This window comes from Haliotis cracherodii, unplaced genomic scaffold, assembly GCF_022045235.1.
Source record: "Haliotis cracherodii isolate W230 unplaced genomic scaffold, xgHalCrac1.p SCAF_11, whole genome shotgun sequence".
Taxonomy (NCBI): Eukaryota; Metazoa; Mollusca; class Gastropoda; order Lepetellida; family Haliotidae; genus Haliotis; species Haliotis cracherodii.
Window position 1 is genome coordinate 39,549,153 of NW_027266266.1, and position 14,833 is coordinate 39,563,985.

Genomic DNA, 14,833 nt, shown 5'->3' on the forward strand with positions numbered 1-14,833 from the left:
TGTGGAGAACGGATCACATGACCACAAAACGGCCCCAACACAGGATATATGTACACCTCATGCATGATGAATATAACAGTGAAGACATCAACTATCGTATAAAATGCCGGGGTAGGGGTTATCTGAAAACAACAAACGCCGGGTTTCGATTGAACGCCGGGGACTGTATGAGTTACATAAAGTGCCCGCTAAAGTCCCCCTAAACAGAAGCATATACATGTATAAGAACGTTTAAACTACGGTACAGAGGATGGTTCGGAGCGAATCATTAGTCGCAAAGTGAATGAGTGAGTCAGTCAGTCAGTCAGTCAGTCAGTCTTAACGCCGCTCTGAACACCATTCCCGTTACATCACGGCGTGTCAGCTGTATGTGGGAGGAAACCCCAGGTCTTGAACGTTGGGGAAACCCCCAGCACGGGTATCTGATTTTGTTTAGTTACATGGAACGTGCATTCACGAACACAAAGCAGTAACATTTTAAGAGTTTCATAAGAAACAATATACAGTAAACCACTCAAAAGGACCACTAATTTTATAGTTCGTTATATCCTTCGTTCGTTAATCACATTTCGACCGTTAGACATCTTTTAGCAAGTCATGTGACATCATTTTACTCGATAAATAACAAAAGTGGGCTCTGTACATGTACAGAATATATCCACTTCAATCACTGTGTTACTATTGTAAATTCGAGGTGTAATTTGCCTCCAGTTGTTTATTGACGCTTTAAACAGACTCCCCTTTCGAAAACCAAATGTAGTATGTTGAAGGCAGTAAAATTATCTGAGAGAGGATTTTGTATTTTGGACCCCCTTTGGCGTTAAACAAACCAAAGACGTATATAGATAGGATGGGTAGCCCGCATCGATAGCCTTTGGCGATGTGCGCCGCGCAAGCAAGGCCAAGTAATTCGACATCACATGTGAACGACCTTCTGCCATGAGTAGAGAGTGCTCGACCTTTAGCCATCAGGCCCTTGCGCAATGCCAAGTGTATCTATATACGTCTTTCAACAAACAAATCTCATCTGTAAATATGGGACTATGTAAGTTTCTGTCCATGTTATCAATGCACTGGGTCAAGATTTCCCATCAATATACCAGTTATGACATTCCATGAAAGTGTTATGCATGCATTAAATTGTGACCCATGGATATGAGTGAAATCGTCGTTTTTTATAATAAATGTTGAAAGTATGAACACAGATATATGCTCTCCCACATTATCGTGGGCAGAATATTAAACCTAACAAAATAATATTACACTACACAAGTTCAAATTAATATGTATACGGGACAGCATACTTATACTATATATATATGTTATTTTATAGCTAATTCAGATAACCGGTGAACGTTATATTTCAGTAAAAAAACACAAACTCTGAATGTTTATTATTTTTCTGTGCATATTCTAGTGTTATGTTTTCACAAATAGAAGCAGCCATTATGGGGTATTAGGCATGAGGCAACGTATTGTGTTCTTAACGCAAGGTCCTCCTATATATATCATATATATAGATATATTACTTAGGCGTGCAACCCCCTTTCGGTCAACGCGGGATTTGGGGGGTTGGGGTTGTCTACTTAAAGGATATTCTGGACACGATACAGTTTAGCACGCAGGACGCAAATAAAATCTTATTCCGTACGCATTTTCGATCTTTAAAACGCAAATCTTTAAAATCTTTGTACGCAAAATTGTCCTTTAATATTATATATATTCGATATGTTTGAGTAATTAACTTCAAATCGAATCCTTTTCTTAATGGTTTTAAGATGTGTGTTAAGTAGTATTCGGGAATCAGGGGTGAGCAATGAGACTCAGAGTGAAAACTTAGATGGTATTCAGGATTTAAGGGAAGCGTGTGGGTGGTGGAGGGGGTGGGGGTAGAGGTTGGGTGGGTGGGATGGGGGTGGGTGGGGGCTCAATGTTAAACAAAGCAAACCAGCTTGCCTCGTCCCGGTGCGGGAATACTCAACGGACAATACACGGAGAGTGACAACACTTCTCGCGTAACAACAGAATCTTAACAACAAGTGACCTGGTCAACGGGAGGTATGTCGTCAGGTAATTTATTTCAATGTTAATTTATATAATGAGAGGTGAACTGAACTCTTTGATGGACATTTAAAGCTTTGTATTTGCTATTTATTAAGTTGAATAAAGGCAGTTTCTCGGTTTTGTCCTCTAGATATACTCTACTGAACTAAATTCGACGCGAAAGTTTTAAACGAAACAACATTTCTGCTCGTAAATAACATGTTAATATATAGACACTCTAGTTTCACACACGGTATACATCAGTGCATGAATGCATTGGAGCAATTTAAATGTATATTAATCTATTGTTGATAGTATTCTTATTATGCTTAAGAAATCATAGATGCACCCTTTGTTTAATAAGCTTCTTCGTATATTAACCTGCTTCTAACTTATCACAGAATGGGGTTTCACTTTCCACGTGTATGAAGTGAAACAAACTCGAGCGCAAAAGAAATGCTGTCGAACGACTCGGTGCTGATCTAGTGACGTCATCAAGGTGACGTCAGGGCATTAAATAATAATTTTATTGTGATGAGATCAGATAACCCGTCCTTACGTTCAGATAGCATAAATCGTCTAACAACAATATAGCTCTCAACAAAGACCCTAAGGCCAGCTATTGCATCTAACTGCTGCGTTAGATGCACGTGCATTAGCCTTGCCCAGTAGTAATGTTTTCGTCGTTTGAAATCATTATAATACCATTGAACTCCCTTGTTGATATCTGTATAATCTACATGGTATAGGACAAAACAATCGGGGCACCTACAACAGACTGTTTGTTGTCAGATTGTTAGGACAGTGAAAAATCGCGTTGAGCGCGCCACATATATATAGAGCGTGTCGTCACACAAGTAGCATAGCGCTTGCAGGTAAGTGACAAGTGCGAACGTTGACAAATGACAACATATCAACTTCGGCCAATCTAATTTAGTTTGGGGAATTTGTGAAAACAAGTAGCTACATATATTGCAGGGTCTGATATCACACCAGTTTGGACTTGTAAATATGCGGAACAGACGGGACTATATTTTCAGTCGACCAAGCCTTGTGATGTCACCGTTTGTGAGTGTGACATCGCTTGACTGAGAGTTTCAAAGCTTGTTGACGGATGGTGTCGCTAAAGGAGGCGTGGATAAGCGAATTCCGACGCTGAGATGTCACAATCTTAGCCTCGGGTCTTTTTCGTTTCCGTTCATATTTCCTATTCCATGGTTTAGAGACTTAAATCGATTTTGTCACGGACATAACGTTTCGCATGGACTTGGATCGGAGCCAAGACAACCCCTCCCATCACCTGAGATTGACAAGTAATAACAATGACATCACATCTTTGCACGTGAAACGTTATGAAGTAATACAAGTTATAGCACATCTGTGATGGACATACTAGAATTGTTATCTTGATTTGTGGGTGTTAGACCTTATATTGATACACTGTGCAAAATCAAAATATTATGTATTGATAGTGTTTGTAAGTTTAAATATTTATTTATTATCGCTAAACGAAGAAATAATTCAACAAAGCTCGGCATATCTTTGTAGTCATAGCTATCAAAGCAATAAGCTAGGGTTAATGCATGATGTCACCATTGTCAAAGAAATGTGCTGACTTCACAGATGAGTGAATTGTCTTTGTTCTTCATTTTCACCACATCTACTGCAGAAGTTTACTTGTAGATCTACCATGAGTAGACTTTATCTAATTGCACATCTTTGCATCTATTGTATATCTTCACGCTTCTTGAACGACCACCTATTTGTGGACTGGTTACCGACCTCAGAAACATGCTGAAAATATGACCGGTTTTAATTTACTAACAACTGGCTTCTTATATACAGAATGCACATGACTTCCAAGAATAGAGGCATATAGTTATCGTCATGTCTACACCCGTGCGAGACCCCTTCGAAGACCTCCTAGACATGGGGGAAGACGAGAAGGGGGTAGAGTCGCCACCCCCTCTGCCTGTATCCCATCCCCCGAAGGTAAGTGTTGCTTAGCTTTGCATCCTGGTACCCTTCCCAGCGATAGAAATTGGTAGTGTCCATGGGCGGATACAGAGGGGTGGTGGGTGCGGGGGTGCGCACCCCCCCTTTTATTTCGAAAAAAATCTTTATTTATGTATAAATTACCACCAAAGACAATAAATAGATGTTAATTGTGCACCCCCCCCCTTTTCAAAAAAGCTGTATCCGCCCATGTTGTCCTTTAGCTCTTGCCAAACCACCCAATAGTTAAGGTATCATGAGGACTAGTAGAAATTTGCCCTTTTTAAGGGTTTTGCTATATGTTATCATTATAAGGACTAGAAGTGCTGCAGTGTGTTGTGGTAAATTAAGCCATTGCTTGTGTCATTAGATTAAGTTACCTGTGAAGATCCAGGTTTGAATAGGTCTTCAGCAACCCATGCTTGTCATAAGAGGTGACTATGCTTTTCATTAGAGGCGGGTGGTCAGGCCCGTTTGTTGATGCATGTCATCATATCCCTATTGTGTAGATCGATGCTCATGATGTCAATCACTGGATTGTCTGGTCCAGACTCGATTATTTTCAGACCGCCGTCATATAACTGGAATATTGCTGAGTGCGTTGTTAAACAACAGGCAAACATTAGGGTGAAATGGTTCAAGATTGAGCCATGTTATAACCTTTGAGTTAAATGCAGCGCCCATAAAACTTCCAGCCCATGATGGGACTCGAGCCCTGACTTTCTTATCTGAGGACGGAAGGCTTGTCCGTATGACCAGAGATGTTTACCTCATGAACAAGTTGACAAGGTTGGGCACTGACGGATTCAGAGGCAGGGTGCAGCCAAATCAATTCATGCACCCCGTATTTTTAAATTCCTGCCTCTGCCTCTGAAGGGATGTCATCTGCAGGATAAACCCACCTTTAGTTACATATCACGATAAACAGTGTGTGGTGTGAATGACCAAATTAATACTTCCTGAATGACTGATTCCAAGGCCGTAGTTAACTTTTTTTGACTGGGGGGGCAAATATTTGTACAAGTATCACTTGTCCCAAACTTGTATTTTCATCATTCAAATAAAACTGTTTTCTATAAAAAATTCAGGGGGGCAACTGCCCCCCCTGCCCCCCAGCTGCCTATGGCACTGGATTCGTACTTCCTGAATGACCTGATAGATACTTGGTGAATGCATGCGGAAATAACCTTTAACCATCAGGACCAAAGCAAGTGCAGATACAGCAAAGGAGAGGTGCTCTTTGTGATTTGGCAATATATGTTCGGTAGCTTTGTTGAAATTATATTTGCCAAGCGAGTTAGTCATAGGGTTGTTTTACATTTACTTTTACTTTTTAGTGAACTGGATCACCCTGAAAATTACTAATTTCAGAGCCTCAGATAAGCAGCGTATTTGTGTAAAATACCCCCTACCCCACCCAAAAAATAAATATTCGAAACCCAATTACTTTCAGTTAACTTGCGTACAGAAACGCATCCAGTAAATGAAAAACTCAAATGTACAAAAACAGCACACGTAAATACCCAATGAAGCTTTTTCAGCATGCATTCAAAGAAGCTAATTTCCGAAATACAATTACAACCTAATTTACTTACCGAGTCAAGCCTATATATTTAGAACAGTTATATACATCTAAAACATTATTTCATTTTTTTAAAATCTTAAAATGTTCACTCTTTTTGGGAAAAACCCAATAGATTGATAAAATAGATGAGTGAAAAAATATTAGTTACCCAGTGAAAGATGTAATAACCCAATTAAGAGTAAAAACTCAATTGCTCGAAAAGTTACCTGGAGCTCTGCAAATGTATAAATGTTAAGTATGCTTAAAAAAGGTATGTGCACCTTGCACTCCATCTGGATGCATATATCCATAGATGCATGTGTGTCATGCAGTATGTGCACAAGACAATTAGAGTCTACTCCCCCAAACAAGATGCTGATGATAATTCAGTAGATTTTGTGTAGTTATGAGGACAACTATTAGCTGAGCTTACCATGCTTACTAGACCAAACATAATTTCACTAGACTCGGGCTTGAGACTAGTGGCTGAAGTTAAGGGTGGTAATATATAGAATCTAATGTCATTGCATGGTTCAGGGCTCTGCCTGCATGCCTGTCTGATAACATGCTATATTACATAGTGCAAGAGCAGGGTTATGTGCAGGCCAGGGATTTATCACATAGGAAATATTGGGTATTTCTTTCATCGGACATCCCTGTTTGTCAGAACTGAATGTTTACCTGTTCGGTGAATATAGGACACAATGTTATCAGTCTTGATTGATAACCTACAATGTGACAACAGGCAATAGTAGTGCTAACAGGTGATGAACAATGGAATGACATCACAGCAGTGTGTGAGTCAAGGGTCAATTGTCTGTGTGTGTAAGTATTACTGGCTAGTGTAGTGGGTATATTCATACATATGTGACATTGATTCAGACACACAGTTGCACTTCCTGATGGTGAAGTGTAGCAACTGTTTACTATAACTCAAGAGTTGCACACTGGATCAAGAGCCTTGGTTGTACGGTATTTTACAGTTGGCAGTGTGACATTTTTCTATTGTCAGTGTTCGAAATTGAGGATGAAAGTCCAGTATTCCTTGTCAGTGCGATAATGTTAAAATCATTGTCAATGGAGCATTGGTGACTGCTGTGAAATTGTTGGATTATTGCTGATCGCTGTGATATGACTGGGTTATTTACAAGTCACTGTGATATTGCTGGATTATTTCCAGTCTGCAGTGAGGGAGCGTGGTTTTTATGCCGCTTTTAGCAGTATTCCAGCAAAATCACGGCGGGGACACCAGAAATGGGCTTCACAGATTGTACCCATGTCGGGAATAGAACCCGGATCTTCGGCGTGATGAGTGAACGCTTTAACCACTAGGCTATCCGCCCCCCACCCCCCAGACTGCTGTGATATGACTGTATTACTGCGGGCTGCTACATATACACTCACTTACAATTAACACCCAGTTTTCCATTTTACAGGGTGATTCTTGGATGGTTTTGTCAAGGGATGCTGATGACTTCAAGTCCATGGCAGACGCAGATTTATTTGGTAGTAGTAGCTCCAGCATGAAGTCCTCTAACACCGACGACCTTGGCGACCTCTTCTCCAGCACCGGCAGCAAGGGTGGCACCAAGGCTCACGGGAGTACATTTGATGACCTGTTTGGGGGAGGACCCGTTGATAAGAAGGCAAAGAAGAGTACATCCAGTCATGGATCCACCTTTGAAGATTTGTTTGAGGACTCCAAACCTAGTGGCACATCTGTACATCAGGGTAGTGCCATGGATGACTTGTTTGGAAGTGTCAAGTCCAGCACAGTTTCTGGTACTGATTCTTCTTTGGTTGATCTGTTTGGAAGTGGTGGTGCAAAGCAGTCGAGCCAGACGTCAAGTAACAGCAATGGATCTCAACTTGTGGATATATTTGGTGATTCTGAAAGTGGGAAATCAGACGCTATTTTTTCCAGCAAGAATACTGATGACCTTGATGAACTGTTCAAAAGTGACTCGAAAAAATCTGAGGAAACTCTTGAGGATATTTTTGGGAGTTCAAGTGAAAAGAAGTCTAGTTCTGGAATAGATATGTCCAGTAACAAAAGTGACGACACACTTGATATCTTCAAAGAATCCACTGTGAAAACGTCTAGTTGTAAAACAAATTTAGATGACCTGTTTGGCAGTTCTTCTCAGATGACAAAGTCCACGGAATCGGTTACAGCGGTTTTGTCTACAGATGACGCCATGTTCACCAATGGTAAGCGCAGCAGGATTAACAGTGACCTTGATGACCTCTTCGCCAGGGATACAGCCAGCAGCAAGACAGCAGCAGCAGCAGATACCGAGAACACTCCTGACACTGTGGATGGGAAGGTTGATGTTCTCATCTCACCTGGGGCAGAGCAAGCTAAGGTAAGCTACATGACTTCAACCTGGGCTAGATTAGGGCTTCAGCAACCGATGCTTGTCATAGTCATAAGAAGTGATTGCATGTCATTGTACCCTGACTGGGTGGATCGTTGCTCACAATATTGATCATTTATCCAGACTACTGTATTTGTTTAAAAATTTTCCCACATTTTTATAAAAACCTGGTGGCCTTTTTTGGGCTGAACATCTTGAATTCTAGCATAGGCACTGGAGCTATGAAAGACATAGACTTTCGTGAAAGACATTTTATGATTGCTTAATGTGAGGTTAGAAGAAGCTCTCAGTACCATAGCTGTCAGCTCCCAATCATTCCGTGTGATGCTTGGGCAACAGAACTCATGCTCTCAAGCACATCAACATGAACATGCTAAATTTGTATTTGCTGTTAAATGTAACAAGTTATATTTGGGATAACACTTTCTGAGTAAAGTACAGATTCTCGTACTTTTTGGGGTTGAGTCCCGCCTGGGTGAGGCACCTGATCGCCAGCACACAAAGTCAGCGATCTTACCCACCGAGGCTTCCACAAAAATGAAAGTCTGACAACTGATAGTCTAGATCACATACTTTGTGTACCCCCCTGTCAAGTGTAAATTGGCACGGCTCCCATGTCCGAAAGCTGTGAACACACGAAGCCATTTAGAAAGTGGTCAAATGTTACACATGTTAATTGTGTGTTCATATTTGCTGTTAAATATCTATGGTTTCATAATATATTTTAGAGTTGAGGTTACAGTTGCCAGGCTTGCAGTGTGTTACTGCATGTCAGTAGGTCACTGAAGGTGTACCATTTCAGAGACCTGAGAATCTCTGGGGTAGAACAGGTCTTCAGCAACCCATGCTTGTCATGAGAGGCGACTATGCTTGTCGTAAGAAGCGACTAATGGGATCGGGTGGTCAGGCTCACCGACTTGGTTGATACATGTCATCGTATCAATCACGGGATTGTCTGTTCCAGACTCGATTATTTACAGACCGCCGTCATATAGCTGGAATATTGCTGAGTGTGGCATTAAACAACATTGGATGGATGGTTGGTTGGTTTGTTGTTTAACGCTGCACTCGGCAATATTCCAGCTATATGACGGCGGTCTGTAAATAATCGAGTCTGGACCAGACAATCCAGTGATTAATGTCATGAGCATCGATCCACGCCTTTTACGACAAGCATAGTCACCTTTTATGGCAAGCATGGGTTGCTGAAGACCTATTCTACCCCGGAATCTTCACGGGTCTATTAAACAACAAACAAACAAAAAACAAAACAATTTCAGGAAACAATTCTCTCCATGTTTCAATGAAATCAGTTATTTGTGTTGCTCATGTTTAAATTCAACAACCAGATTCAGTTGCCACTTCCCCCTTTACAGAATAAAGGAAGTAGAATACATTTCTAACATATTCTTTCACAGTAGCAGCTAGTTTCTATTCATTGATGTCCCCGCAACTGTTCATGCATTTAACATGTTGAAGCCTGTCATGCTTCTGTCGGACCATTTCTCAGGAAACACCTTCAGCAAGTGAAATGCTCAGCTGTAGCATAAAACAATAAGATTTACAATAATAATTGAACAAATTCAATAGACTGTAGCAGCCGTAATATTTCCTGGACCCGTACAGACGCCTTTTCCACTTGACCAAGAAGGTTAAACTGACAGAAAGCCAACATGGTAAGGATAGCATCTGTGGGATGACTCCATGCTCTTCTATTTATACAGTAACATGCTACTGATTTGTCAAGTGAGTGGTTGGGATTAGAACAGTTCCCTAGGAACTTGTGCTGGTCATGTTAGACAGCTTGTCTCCTGAGAGTTTCTAGGGCCTCGGTCCTGCCCCACACTCAAGCACATGTAGCACATGTGCTGTCTCTTTTGGGAGCAGTTCAAAAGTTGGATGCGGGATAAAAAAAATCTTATTTCCTTAAATTTAGAGGTGGGGGAGTGAATGGCCCTGCAAGTTTTCGACCTGACAAAATCAACCCACTGGATTTCTCAACAAGTGCTCAATATTATATACAGTAACTAAACTTAGAACATCCTGTTTTCATTCATATGCTGTTGGTATGTGGTTAGGAGTTGTCATAAGATGCATTCAGTCTTTTAACGAGGTAGGTTTTCTCTTTTTATGAGGTAGGTTTTCTCTTTTTACGAGGTAGGTTTTCTCTTTTTACGAGGGAGGTATCCAATAGTGGTAAGGACTTATAAACCTCCACTGATGTCATACTATTGTTCTTCAGTTGGGTTAAATCTCATAAACAGGGATGTCGTAATGTCGCCAGGGTTTGATTAATACAACTTCCATTTAGATTGTGACATATGAATGTTTCTCGCTAGAAATGTATTGTGCATTTGAACACAATGTAAAGAAATGTAAAATTAAATGACAAATGTTTTCTTATGTTCCTGAGGATCGAACACATAACCTTTTTATCTGTAGCCCAGTGAGTGTACCACTAGGCTACAGCCGCGCTGATAAATCACAATGCTTTTAAGATTGTCTTTTTCAAATACCGTACGCCAGCAACAGATATTTTACACCCGTTTCCTAAGGTTCATGGAAAGTATGTTTAAAACATGAAAATGCTGATAAATGTTGTTTTAAGTGTTTCTTTTTATTTATATATTAGATAAAAGACATCCCCTCATGTTTTCATGATATTTAAGACCCTCATCCTTGGGATAAAACCTTGGGGCTGACGTTCCTCGGTTTCAAATATAAAAACCCACAGACATGCTTTGTCCTATACATCTAGTGCAGTGTTTAAGATAGAATGGCAGATTTGATATGTAAAACCCATCAAATGATTTTCAACACCAAATAAATAAACTTCAGTTGATAAACGTTCTGAAAAATCAGGGCAAAACACAAGAATAGGTGACAAAAAAGGCCACTTAACTCAGGAATTCAACATTTTCATAATGAAGGTTTTTTAGAGTTTAGGGGGGGAGAGGGTATGTCTATTTTTTTTTTTATCTGACATCAATCTTGGGGATATGTCTGGTTTTTTTATCCAACATCAAACTTTTAAACTGATTCCTTGGACAAGTGACTTTGTTTGACATTTACCTCTTCACCCAGCAATGAATGGGTACCCGGTAGGATCAGATAGTAATGTGACTGTTAACCTTCTAGTCGCGTGTCTTCGTATCCCGACGGTGATCATAATATCAAGAGGTCAGGTGGATAAAGTGTCTAACCAGAGAGCAGAAGGACAGTGGTTCGAACCCCAGGCCACATCCTTTATTAAGATTTATTTATTGGCAACATGTCCTAGAGTGTATGAAAATACAGTAAACTACGTTCAAACAAACACGCTTGTAATGAACTCACGGATGTAACAAAGTGTGTTTTTGGTCCTGACAATTTTCTGTATATATATGGGGGGCACAGGTGGCCCAGTCGTCTAAGTCGCCGCGATTTGCTGTGCAGAGTTGCATTCCTTGGACACGCCAGAAACCTATGATTGTGGATTCGAATCCCGGTTCGCCCCGATTATGTTTCTAGGTTTGTCAGCACCATACCCGTGCTCATGGGTTTCACCGAAGTAGTAAACGTCAGAGACCTGCATTTCTTCGGGCTTTCCTCCCACATTAAACTGACACGCCGCGATATAACTGGAATACTGTTAAAAGCGGCGTTAAACCCAACTCACTAACACTCACTGTATATATATGCTGTAAAGATGCATATAACGAACTATGGTTATACTGAACTAGAATTAATGCTCCCTTTGAGTTCTTTGTAGCTGTAGTTTACTATAATATGAGGTAGAGCGTCTGCCCGGAGAGCGGAAGGTCCGGGGTTCGATCCCTGACCGTGTCATACCAAAAGACGTTAAAAGATGGTACTTGTTGTTACTCTGTCTGGCGCTCGGCATTAAGGGGCTAAAACAAGGACTGGTCGGCTCGGAGTCAGTATACTGTGTCTGAGTGGGGTATTCATGTTAAACTGCGGCATGGTATCTCAGTGATGTAGGACTATAAATCGGCATCAGTTCAGACTAGTACAAGCAGCCACACAGACACACACACACACGTGTGCATGCACGTTGCTATTTAAGTGCAATAATCTTGGATGTGACGTTAAACCTCATTTCACCTCTTTAGAGCTTTAGAACTGTGCTTATGTTTCAGCGAAACAGCAGCAGTGATTTTGGAGACATGGAACCACATGAGTTGGACTTCTCTGTGATTGAGGTATCTATATTGTTAAACTTGTCAGGCTTGCTTAATATATTACAGCTAGAACAATGCAGCCCAGGATTTGGGTTAGAATAGGTCCCCAGGTACTTATTCTGGTTGTAAGAGGTGACCAAAAGGATTGGGTGGTCAGACCGTCTGTCTGTCAGTCCGTCCTTCCTTCCATCTGCTTTTCAAAGGGGACAAAGTTTAGTCAGAGAAAAAACATTTTTCAGACTGATTTTACTGGTCATGATCTCAAATGAAAGTTTGTGTCGCCAATTATTGTTTTACAGAGTTATGGCCCTTGTTCTGTGCTTTCCAACTAAGTGCATCCTGTGTGAAATGGAGACAAATTTTCGCAAAATGCTGAAGTTACATGAATGAAAGTTTGCATGCTTATATAAGAGATACTTATCAAGATGGACTTTGAAATTTGGACCCGTAAATTATCTTTTTACAGAGTTACAGCCCTTGATCCATGTTAGTTTACTTGGTGCATAGTGTCTGCAATGGAGACAGATTTTCTAAGGAACTACTGACGTTTGCTTATCTAAGAGATGTGTGTATTAATTTTACATTAGTCATCTTTTCTGATGCCATGAAGCGGTCCAAGTGCCTATCTCTTCTTAAGGCTTTTAGGAATCTATTTTATGGTATATATTTACTACTTTATGAACAAACAAAATTCTAACATGCCCCATGGATTTGATGACTGGAATAGTTTCACTTATGCTCCTTTTCTCAAACAAATGTATTTCATAATCTCTGTCTGAATTCATCTGAATCTCTTGTAAGCGACGACAGACCTTTGATTTTGATCATTATGCTCATATCACCTAGGATACATCATTGCTGGATCCAAACATAAATAGAAGCAAATCATCGCTACGGAAACGGAGCTCACTGGCACGGAGGAAGAAGCCCACTCGCAGCAGCATGAGACGAGTGTTTCAGCAGCCGGAGGATGGTCTCAGCGTCAGCCCTACAAGTGCAGGTAGGTTGTCTGCAGAGGACATACTGTACACAGTGCCTTCCCCGCCAGTGCAGGTCGGTTGTCTGCAGAGGACATACTGTACACAGTGCCTTCCCCGCCAGTGCAGGTCGGTTGTCTGCAGAGGACGTTCTTAGTCCAGCAGTCAGAGGACGCACCTAGTGTCAGCCCCTCAAGTGGCTAGTGGCCACTCTTGCATCTCTGCATCGGGAAGATGTAAACTGGGTCTAGTTTCACACTTTGGTATAGGTTAGTGGCAACTCTTGCAACTCTGCATCAGGAAGATGTAAACTGGATCTAGTTTCACACTTTGGTATAGGTTAGTGGCAACTCTTGCATCTCTGCATCGGGAAGATGTAAACTGGGTCTAGTTTCACACTTTGGTATAGGTTAGTGGCAACTCTTGCAACTCTGCATCGGGAAGATGTAAACTGGGTCTAGTTTCACACTTTGGTATAGGTTAGTGGCAACTCTTGCAACTCTGCATCGGGAAGATGTAAACTGGGTCTAGTTTCACACTTTGGTATAGGCTAGTGGCAACTCTTGCAACTCTGCATCGGGAAGTTGTAAACTGGGTCTAGTTTCACACTTTGGTATAGGCTAGTGGCAACTCTTGCAACTCTGCATTGGGAAGATGTAAACTGGGTCTAGTTTCACACTTTGGTATAGGTTAGTGGCAACTCTTGCAACTCTGCATCGGGAAGATGTAAACTGGGTCTAGTTTCACACTTTAGTATAGGTTAGTGGCAACTCTTGCAACTCTGCATCGGGAAGATGTAAACTGGGTCTAGTTTCACACTTTGGTATAGGCGAGTGGCAACTCTTGCAACTCTGCATCGGGAAGTTGTAAACTGGGTCTAGTTTCACACTTTGGTATAGGTTAGTGGCAACTCTTGCAACTCTGCATTGGGAAGATGTAAACTGGGTCTAGTTTCACACTTTGGTATAGGCTAGTGGCAACTCTTGCAACTCTGCATCGGGAAGATGTAAACTGGGTCTAGTTTCACACTTTGGTATAGGCTAGTGGCAACTCTTGCAACTCTGCATCGGGAAGATGTAAACTGGGTCTAGTTTCACACTTTGGTATAGGCTAGTGGCAACTCTTGCAACTCTGCATCGGGAAGATGTAAACTGGGTCTAGTTTCACACTTTGGTAGAGGCTAGTGGCAACTCTTGCAACTCTGCATCGGGAAGATGTAAACTGGGTCTAGTTTCACACTTTGGTATAGGCTAGTGGCAACTCTTGCAACTCTGCATCGGGAAGATGTAAACTGGGTCTAGTTTCACACTTTGGTATAGGCTAGTAGCCACTCTTGCAACTCTGCATTGGGAAGATGTAAACTGGGTCTAGTTTCACACTTTGGTATAGGCTAGTGGCAACTCTTGCAACTCTGCATCGGGAAGATGTAAACTGGGTCTAGTTTCACACTTTGGTAGAGGCTAGTAGCCACTCTTGCAACTCTGCATCGGGAAGATGTAAACTGGGTCTAGTTTCACACTTTGGTATAGGCTAGCAGCCACTCTTGCAACTCTGCACCGGGAAGATGTAAACTGGGTCTAGTTTCACACTTTGGTATAGGCTAGTGGCAACTCTTGCAACTCTGCATCGGGAAGATGTAAACTGGGTCTAGTTTCACACTTTGGTATAGGCTAGTGGCAACTCTTGCAACTCTGC

General features: G+C 41.3%; 1 protein-coding gene across 3 annotated transcripts in view; it reads left to right on the top strand.

Moving 5' to 3' along the window:
* Positions 1-2,714: 2,714 nt before the first annotated feature.
* Positions 2,715-14,833, top strand: part of LOC139456487 (dentin sialophosphoprotein-like) — a 41,646-nt gene continuing 29,527 nt past the window's right edge. The window contains exons 1-5 of one of the 3 annotated variants that reach the window (XM_071238223.1): positions 2,715-2,918; positions 3,889-4,035; positions 7,039-7,968; positions 12,120-12,182; positions 13,008-13,161. In XM_071238223.1, the coding sequence (XP_071094324.1) occupies positions 3,931-4,035; positions 7,039-7,968; positions 12,120-12,182; positions 13,008-13,161 (1,252 nt within the window). In that variant the 5' untranslated portion in view covers positions 2,715-2,918; positions 3,889-3,930. The other 2 variants (XM_071238222.1, XM_071238225.1) reach the window with 2 other exon arrangements.